We start from the raw sequence: 10,262 nt of genomic DNA, 5'->3' as shown, positions 1-10,262 counted from the left end.
AATGGGCTGTAGTGTCTGTGTAGTCATATGATACTTGGTTTTGTGTCTTAATTTCATTCAGACTGATTCGTTCATTTATTGCATGAAACAATTTGGGACTTAAAAAAACCAAGACGACTGAAACTAACTTTTGATTAGAAGGAAATACTCTCAGTAGCTGAGAGTAAAAACCAACACATCAAGATAGATCCTTTGAGAGAGATTTCTATTTTAATTAAGGTTCCCAGTGTTTAAAATCGTGTCTGGGGTGATAATGTGAAAACATTTGTTGGATTATAGCAGATCCCACATCTGCAAATAAGAAATTCTCGGTAGTGTACAAATGCCCTATCATATTGGATGGATTAATTTTAATAAAATAGGCTCTATACACTTTGATCAACCACAGTGTGGTTCACGGTTGAAACCCTGATACTGAGTGTGTGGTAAACCTGTGAATTTTTTGTGCAGGATGGGCCATTTCTGTTTCTTGGCAGGGAAAAGGATTACACAGTATTACAATTATTAAAATTCTAATTTGGGGCCAGGTTTTGCCCTCAGGAACTTCCTTAATTTCAGCAGGGAGTTCTGCATGTTTATCTGATTGAAGAATTTGGACACTATCATTCTTGGTGAAAAATGATAGTTTTTTCTTTAACAAGAATGTGCACTAGTCAAATCTAAAATCTGAATGTAGCAGGGATAAGTTTCCTACCAGGAGACGAATGTCAGTAACTGTTCTGTTTTGATAACGCAAAGCTATTTCCTTGTAAAGGGAGTGGGAGATGGAGCAGAAGGAAGGAAAGAGGGATCTTCTTCCAGATAGCTTGTAGGCTTGTTTTTAAATTATGACTTTGGATCTAACAACAGGTTTGGCAAGTGTTTGCCTAGGAAATCCTGACACTGTGCCAGATTTTCTTAGCTGGTTTGTAGTAGAGTGTGCATTTTTTAAATACACTGTAATCATTTCAGACCACATAATTAGAAACACAAAGCAGTTTACTGAAACATAGTGATATATTAAGAGTTCGGTTAATTACACATAAAGAAACAAGTCAGACTTCAAAACCTTTACTCAGTTTCTGTTTTATTTGCAACTGGGGCATGCTGATGGGACTTTGCCTGTTTAACATTGAGTAGGAGTTTCAGAATTTTAACCTGAGGGTAAAATTTTCAAAGCATTTAAGTGACTGGCTCACTGAAAATCAATAGGACTTTCACTCCTTAGGGCAACACTTCACAAAATATGTAGATACCAAAGTCCAGTTCACTTCAGTGTCTATGTGTAGTAAAAAAAAAAGAAAAAAAAAAATTCCATCTTTCCTGTACTAAATTTCCTTAAAATAGAAATGTTACATTCCAGTGTCATCTAAAAGTTTCTGAAAATGTTATCACAAATGGACAGGCTGTTATTCTCTTTTTTTTTTTTTTTTTTTTCATTTGTAAAATGTTTTGGTACTCTTTCTTCTTCAACACATGCAGAAATCATAAATGTGTTTTGTATGATAAGCCACTTTGTCTTCAAACTTGTCTTAAAATCTTACTGCAAATGTTCAAGAAGAGTTCTTCACTTAACTGTAATTTTTCCTAGAATTGAAAACCAAAAAAAATTCCCCCTTTTCAGTCTATTCAATGTTTTTTTTGATAAAAGTGATAATTTACCTCCTTTGAAGCCACAGCCTGACCTAAATTATTTTGTTTACATTATGTATAAGAGCAAGCAGAAAAAAATAAAATTGTAATATGGCATCTTAGGGAGATGAAGAAGATACAAATCAGAACAAATCAGATTAGTAATTCTTATGAATGAGAATATATGTTATATTTTCCATTGAATCTCTCAAATGTAATTTACTGAGAAAATTAAGAAGTGTCAGTATAGAAAACCTCAGTATTCAAAAAATCTTTGGTTTTAGAATTTGCAGCATGGGTATCTTGGTTCTCTAACATGTTTTCTGTATGGGCTTTAAAACTATGCTAACTTGTTGCACAATAGATTACAAGTTCTCAACAGTTGCATTTATTACAATTTTACCTCACTTTCAGACAAGTTCTCTTATCAAGCTCCAAATCACATTTTAGGCAGCTTTGAAGTACATTACTAATATACTTATTGCTTAACAGAAAATAGTCTGACAGTCCTTTCTGTTTAAAGGTGCAAAGTAATAAATGTCAGTTTATTTTTTGCAATCATTTATCTGAGCCTGTGCTTACTCTCAAAGTATCTGGCTTTGAAACAAGTCAGAAGTGCAGTGCTCTAATGGTCTTCTTCTTGGAACTAACAATAAAAATACAACCACAAATTTTGAAACTTTCTTTCCATGATACCTTCATTCTAATTCTGGACATTTTCTGTTATTATTAAAACTGGGCAGGTCTAAGTTTTATGAAAAATTGAGGGTTCCTCTTATTTTTTTATTTTTTTATTTTTGTACATGTTCAGTGATCGTGTGGTTTTCAAGGCTCTCTGGCAGTCATTTGTACTTGTCAGTGCATACTCTTCTATTCCCTGTGGCTGTTTTGTGCTGCTAGACAGGTGTGTGCACTCTGCACAAAACTTTGCCCTTTGGACATCATTAGAGTGTCTAAGAAACATGGAGAAATGGGATCCTGACAGACTTATAAATGACCACGAAGAAGGGAATTCTCTTTTGGGATCTTTATGGAAGGTGTGCCTTATATTATTCCACATCCACTGAGAGAGCGTGATTTTTCCATCACAGAAAATGCAAAAAGCAAGATTTAAGGTGCAGATAACTCTGAATACCATTCTCTCTGAAGAGTGATGGATGGCTTTACCACTGTGTTTAGGTTCACTCAGAAGCAAGGCTGTTAAGATAGGAAGAGCAGTTAAGTTGAAAAAATGTGTAGTTAAATGTAGCACTTTATCCCTGGGTACAGATATAAACATTTAAATTAATCTGGTTAATGGGTTTCTGCCCTGTGTCTTCCCCACAGTCACTTTTCAAGCATCTGAATAAACAAGGGCCTTTGTACCATGCCAAGCAGCAGAACGAAGCTCTCTTCTATCTTTGGGAGCAGTGAAATCCAGACTCCTGGACCCTTCACACTGAGCACTCAACCTCTCCAGACACTCAGGTATAGTCAGTATGCCCTGGCTAATCTTAAGTATCATAATGGAAGATAAAGGAGAGAGAATTTACTGCCTAGGACTCAAAGCACATAGAGTTTTATAGATCAATAAGAACATCCTGAGTTATGCCCCGGGGCAAAAAGGAAGCCAGTGCAGACTTCAAAGACCTTGTGTAATATATTCCTTATGGCCAATATTACAGATTAAGCAGAGCAATGTTCGACACAAGCCATCAAATTTGACTAGAATGAGAGCAGACTATACACTGTATAAGTCTGCTTTGGAGGCTAAGAGGATAACTTAGAGCCTTCACCTTTGAGAACTTATCACAACATCTAACTAATGATAGCAAAATACATTATAAGTCTGGGAACTCATTCTGAGTTAAGCAACAAGAAACACCTTCTGATTCTAAAGTTCACTGAGGAAGAATAACCAAATTTATCAGATCAGAATTCCTTCAAGCAACTTCTAATCTCTCTCAGGGAGACTCAGAAAAAGTGAAAGACTGCAAGCTCTAGGTTTGATAAAGAAAGTAAAAATCAAATTAACTGACAGAAGCTTCAGAAGCCTGCTTACCTTTCAGAGTAGCAAGGCTGACAGTACTGCCCAAGAAACTGATATCACAGTACTTTAGCACAATATTTGTAACAAGTGGAAAACACAAATAAAATTAAAACCATGTCTACTCTGTATCTAGTGCACTGAAAAATGAGGTAATCTGTATTATCTTTCCTGTGGCAAATTCAGGGCCAAAATTTTCCTTACAAAAGCTGTAAGAGGCTTTCCTTGAGGTTTTCCTTCTCTAAGTGACAAGACCAAGAGATGTACGTGACAAACCTGATGGTTTCACCTAGACTAAATTTGAAAGGATGATCATTAGCTTTCATTGAAAGCTGAAAATGTTGAGGCCTAGCAAGCTCCTTGTAGATCCAGCCCTATAATGACTCCAAAGTCCCATTAATTTTCCCTGTGAGAAGATTATATGCCTTATTTCAAAGAAAACAGCTTTCAAGGAAACCTCTGACTTTCTTAAGACTTGTCTAATGTGGGAAAATCTCTCTCCTAGGAAGAAGTCCCCTGACTGATATACACAGGTACTGCGGATAACTGGAAAATTGATTCCATGCTTTTAATTACAGTGCCTCAGTTCAGCACAGAGACTATCCTGCAGGGAAGGTGAGATGTGTAAAGATCTGTGAATATGAAAAAAAAATGAAGTAGGACTTGAACGTCAACAAGGTTCACTGCTGTTGAAAAAAAAAAGCTCAAATATTAATGATCTGTAAAGTTCATATCTTTTTTTATTTGCCTAAGAAAAATTATTTTTTTTTAATGGAATGTAAAATACACATCTTTGCTTTTGGGGTTAGATTAGATGCTTCATGAGAGTGGAACTTGGAGCTTTGTAAAGAGTTAGCAGTGATCCCACTCCTCCGTACATTACCTTGCTGAAAGATCTCACTCTGCCTTGCAACATTCTTGTTATTCCAGAACTGGGTTGGGCTAGTCATAATAGATGCAGGCAATCAACTCAACTTCCCCACACACAGCTCTGCCAGTAAAACTCACTTCACCTTGCAACACTCCTGTTTTTCCTGTGTCCTTTAAGCAAAAGTTATCAGTTTGGCACTCACTGTGGAGGTGTCCTTACTCCTGCTGAAATCCAGGATAACTTTCTTAGTGATGCAAGAGGAAAGTGTTGCTGACATAGACAAAAGTCTGCTTGTGACTAGGGTGAAACAGAGTTGTCTTCTCTGAATGACAGATTTTGATCCTGGCAATAGATGTAACTAACCTGAGTTCCACTTATGATTTTATTACAGCAATAAAATTCAGTGTGACTTTAGATATCAACTCAGTTACAGAGAGTGTGAGATTACAGTCTAACCTTTACATAATATGGCCTTCTGCAAGGCTGTGCTTTTTCCCAAGAAAAAGGTTTCCTTTCTACTTAGAACACCACAATTTCCAATGTTGATCACTGTTTTTTTATCTATTTTGAAAATCTATAGGGCATTCACCATGACGGAGACAAGCATTGGCCTACTGGAAACATCTCAGTTTACACTGGTGTTTGTATCTGGGGCATGCAATTTTATGTAAAATCAAGTAAGTGCATGACACAACAAAAAACTATACCAAAGTAAGGATTATTCTTCCAAAATTTTGAAAAAAGATTTGCATGTTTTCTCTTTGCTTCCTTTATCACATGAAATAACACATTAAAATATAAGAATGCTCTAGGCAATGTACAAAACTAAAAAAGACTAGTTTGGTGAATGAGCATGGTGAGAGGCTATGAATATGGATACATTTGTACTAAGCAGCCTAGAGGAGATACTTCTTATGTGTGGTGATACAGAAATACATACTTATAACTCTGCACATCAGGGAGAGAATATTCCCCTAAACCAAGTAATTTCCCTTGCAGTACTCCCTGTTGATCAAAGCTGCATAATTTAAAGCATCTAGAGGCAGCTTTAAATTATTCACAATATTTTTTTTTAAATAGTTTTGGTATATTGCAGACAGTATTTGTGTAACTAGCAGTCTTCTGTAAGTTCTATAAATTTTTGCATCTTTATAGAGTGCATCTCAGTTTGAGATGGAGGTACATAACTTTGCATAAATTGGGCAGGAGAGACTCATTCTGACACCGTGTTGGTCACATCACGAGGAAGTGTCAGGCACAAGGGACCATAGGGAATGGCAGGGCAGAACCGGCAGTCTCTAGGTCTCAGCCTGAATGCTGCTTCCTAATTTCTGGTTCCTAAGAGTTTTCTGATACCCTCAAAAGCCCCAAATAGGAATCCTGCAATTAGTGCATCTAACTCCTCCTTTACTGCAGTCTTCTCTCCTATTGGTGAAAGGTCTTCGCAGCTCATGTAGGGACCCCACCCCTTTTGTGGGTTTTCATTCTGAAGCTATCCACAACTTTACACCTGAATGAATGCCAAACCTCTCTGAATATATAAAGGAAACCTCCAAGAGCAATTTCAGTTACACAGAAGAAGCAGAAGGAAAAGATTTCATCCAGCTCTGTCAGACAGAGACTGAACCAGCCATGCTTCTCCCTGCCATTCACTTCTATGGCTTTCTCCTGGCTTGCATCTTCACGAGAAGCTACTTGGCTTTCAAGAACGATGCCACAGAGATACTTTATTCTCACGTCGTTAAACCTGCTGCGGCGAGCCCAAGCAGCAACAGCACGTTGAATCAAGCTCGGAACGGAGGCAGGCACTACACCAGCACTGGATCCGACCGTAACAGTGAGTATCCCATCGGCGGCACTTCCACCGCAGCCGTGGGCGGCAGCCCCGCCTGGCCCGGCCCCGGGAGCCGGGAGAGGGAGCGGAGCCCGGCCGGAGCCGCGTATCCCGTGGCAGCACCCCGGCCCCCCGCCCGAGCGCGGCGCTCCAGGGAAGCGGTGCCTGGGGGAAGCCGGGCCACGGGAAGATGCTGCTGGTTCCGGGCCGGGATGTGCCTCGCCGGGCGGCCCCCGAGCCAGCCGCCCTCCCACCCCCGTGCTGGGAAGTCCTGTAGGACCGGCTCTCTCGGGCAGGTTACTTCCTGAGGGAGGTTCATCCAGGAATATCGGGTTCTATGGCATCTATCCGGCAGGGAAGCGAGATTAAAAAAAATGAGAGAGGCATTTCCAAAGAGCTCGCTTTTTTGACTCACCTCCCAGTGCTGGCAGGGGAGGTGTCTGGGCCAATTTTCAACTGCAATAAAAAACTCTGAATTTTGTTCCCGCTGTTTAGTTTTACTTCCTGCTGTAGCATTTACCCGCTTAACACCTCCAGCAAAAGTAAACAAATCAGCTCGTAATTTACCTATGATCTCTGCTCTAACTTGCCTTTTATATATCCAGTCTTTTCCTTCTGAGTTGTATGTATATATGTCAGATACATGGGGCTCTGGAAACCTGCTGACTTTATCTGTTCCCTCCCCTGCACACCGCCTTAAAATGAAAGAAATCCAGATAGAGAAACACACACACACCAACCCGCCCACAGCAACTTGATAAAAATAGAGTTATCCCTGGAAAGTGAAGGCAACAAGTGACACCGATACCTTTCAGCTAAGCCAGGTGTGTCAGCTTCTGTGAATGCTAAGGGTTTAAATGCACAGGAAACATCTCATCATTATGAGATTACTGGAACAGCCCAGTAGGTATTCATTGTCACGGAGCTGTCACTGGTGAAAAGCTGAGCCGGGGAAGACAGAAAAACAGAAGGAAAGACAAACTCAGATCTGTTACCAGCTGCTTCCAGGTACATTCCTGAGTGCAGCTGCAGGAAGGCAAGCTTGAATCTTTTCTGCAAAGCAGGCAGTAGAGCAGCCCTGTCATTTGTCCCTGAGATCAGCCTGCAGATTTACAGTCCCTCTGCCTGCCCACCCTGACGAACAGAGGACAGGGTGAAGTAATCTTAATGCAGTGCCTTAATTCAGAGCTTGCTCCCAAAAATCCAAGTAGAAACAGAAGCAGCCTGTAGCTGTAATATGTAGATGTACCTTCAAAGCCTTTTATGATTCACTCTAAAATGTTTCTAGTAATTACTTCTATTTTAAAAGCATTAGTTAATTGCATTGTGTGTAGAATCTGTGCCGTAATTGTCCTTCGGAAAGAGGGAGAGCACAGCCAGTAAAGATTGCTTATTAAAATTAAGCACACTGTGGGCGTTTATTTCAAAGTGTAATTACTGAAATAAACAGTTGTGTTTATTGCAGGGTGCAGAGCTGCACATACAGACAGGTACAAACATGCCCGTATGAGGAGCTTTGCATGTTGATGCTGTCAGCTGCCTGAGAGAATTTGCAGGATCCTCTATGTTACATATAATATATAGACTACTACAGTTACAAAGATTGTGTTCTCTTGAGGGCAAAACCACCCCTCTGAAATTGTAACTGCTAGTCATTCTAACTTCATAGGCAGTTCCTATGTACCACCATTCTGTGGTAACTTCAGATGTTACCACTTCTTCAGTGTCTGCTCGGAGCCACAGAGTTCATGGGGAACTGTAACCGTGTAATGAGAAGAGACACACTATTTGAAATTAATTTAAAAGCATTTCAACTGTTTCCAAAGCAGTGTTTTCCCCCTTACTAATGATCCAACATAATTGTTGTAAACATCACAGAGCAGATTCCCTAGACTGAGAACAAGCAGGAAACATTTCTTCCCTTGGGGCATTTTTTCTCTTCTAAAAGGTATGTCCCTGAGAAGAAGGATAGAGAATAAAACTGCCTCTTCTACCACAATTGCTGAGGTGCATGTCATTAGGATTTCTTTATGCTGTGGTATTATCCAGCGATACCATCAGCACTTGAGGCCCTTGTGTTGAGGGACACAACAGCAAAGAGATGTCCTGTAAAGATTACAGCCTACTTTAACTTCTGCAAAACATACCTGGTTAATGTGAAAATGACTGATTAAGGAAATCACTCCATTCTGAATCTCAGTGTTTCTTGTTCTGTGCATTCTGCAGATCGAGTTCAAGTTGGTTGTCGAGAACTGAGATCCACCAAGTACATCTCAGATGGCCAGTGCACCAGCATTAATCCCCTCAAAGAACTGGTGTGTGCTGGTGAATGCCTCCCTTTGCCACTGCTCCCCAACTGGATTGGAGGAGGTTACGGAACCAAGTACTGGAGCAGGCGGAGCTCGCAGGAGTGGAGATGTGTCAATGACAAAACTCGCACTCAGAGGATTCAGCTTCAGTGCCAGGATGGAAGTATAAGAACCTACAAAATAACTGTGGTCACAGCCTGCAAGTGCAAGCGATACACCAGGCAGCATAATGAGTCCAGCCACAACTTTGAGGGAACCTCTCAAGCAAAACCCATCCAACACCACAAAGAAAGGAAAAGAGCCAGTAAATCCAGCAAGCATAGTACAAGTTAGAAGTCAGACATTCTCTGCTCTCTCATCTCCCTCTCCTTGTGCCAAAATTGAACTCACCTGTAACCATTTGCTTTACCATTCTGACTGCTTAAAGACAAGTCTGCCATTGCTGTGCTCTCAGTTGACACTACATGATTATTGCTTTGACCAAAATCAAAAAGGGCATTGTCAGCATATGGACCTTTTGGGTGATTTTCCAAATGCTCAAGATGGGGAATAATGCAAGCCTTCCAAAACCACACTATAAACTTTTACAATTTCTCCAGCTATGGAAGCAAAGAAAATTTGCCAAGAGTATTCATCAAAGTCAATTTTGTAAATGATGCTTTTTTGTGTGTTTTTCTGAGAACAGTTATCACATCTATTGCCTTTTATATCATGTTTTATGATCTCCTCACAACAGCTTAAAAATACAACACCTTGTATCTGCTTTCAGATTAATTCTAAGAAAAAGTGCTTTGCATGCTCACCTTTCTCTTATCTCAGCATACCAAAAATTAAAATATGCATGGCAGCAATCAAAAAGTAAAGCTGAACAAACTATTTATTTGTTGTTGTAATTATTTAATGAGCTTTTATGTGTGTTATTTCCCTTTAAAATTTCCTTATGTTTATAGCTTTTCATATGTATCAAAGTATTTTCCTATGATTTGGGGCTGGATTACAACATACATTTTGTAGATAATGTAAAATAGACATTTTAGCATTTAGGTATATATATTTTAATTTTGAACATTCATAGACTTAGGTGTTATTTTGACATAGCATCATAAAAACTGTATTTTTCATTCTTCATCTTGTATTATTTTTTGTTTAAAAAGTGTGCAATCAAAGGACAGATATGACTTCCTTTCAAATTCATTGGTTTCTTTTTTTTTTTTTTACAAAAATAAACACTGCTAAAAATGGTATTGTCTGGCTCTCTGAATGAATATGCACACCTGTCAACCAGTCACAACACTTAAACTTAAAAAAGGGAAAATATTATTTGGTTTAAAAGACTCTATCCATGAAATTTAACATTGAAACAATCTTTGTCAATGTAAAAATCTTATATGACCATTTAACAGATGGTGATTATTAATGGTCCAAGTCAGGTTCTTATTTAACAGTTCTCAAGTTCTACATTTCAGAAAAAGTGTATATTTGAGAAATTTTACAAGCTAGTGAGACACTGACATTTTTTTTTCTTTTCATTATAATGATCATGTCAGAATAATGGTATAAATTACATATGGTTTTATTGATTTATAGAACCAATAAAGTCCTGCACATATA

General features: G+C 38.9%; 1 protein-coding gene across 1 annotated transcript; it reads left to right on the top strand.

Annotated features, from left to right (window-relative positions):
* The first annotated feature begins 5,960 nt into the window (after positions 1 to 5,960).
* SOSTDC1 (sclerostin domain containing 1) lies at positions 5,961 to 9,893 on the top strand. The gene is made up of 2 exons (XM_015617286.1): positions 5,961 to 6,345; positions 8,569 to 9,893. The coding sequence occupies exons 1-2, from the start codon at positions 6,027 to 6,029 to the stop codon at positions 8,982 to 8,984; spliced, it is 735 nt and encodes a 244-aa protein (XP_015472772.1). The 5' UTR covers positions 5,961 to 6,026; the 3' UTR covers positions 8,985 to 9,893.
* Positions 9,894 to 10,262: the final 369 nt, after the last annotated feature.

The sequence above is a fragment of the Parus major genome, chromosome 2 (genome assembly GCF_001522545.3).
Source record: "Parus major isolate Abel chromosome 2, Parus_major1.1, whole genome shotgun sequence".
In the NCBI taxonomy this organism is placed as follows: Eukaryota; Metazoa; Chordata; class Aves; order Passeriformes; family Paridae; genus Parus; species Parus major.
Note: the sequence above shows the minus strand (reverse complement) of the source record. Positions and strands in the feature narration are given on the sequence as shown.

What these genes read in the sequence shown, in the direction of transcription:
- SOSTDC1 (XM_015617286.1), top strand. Translation starts at nt 6,027, where the DNA reads ATGCCAAACCTCTCTGAATATATAAAGGAAACCTCCAAGAGCAATTTC. An exon ending in CACTGGATCCGACCGTAACA is followed by an intron (nt 6,346 to 8,568) that starts GTGAGTATCCCA and finishes TGCATTCTGCAG; the next exon opens with ATCGAGTTCAAGTTGGTTGT.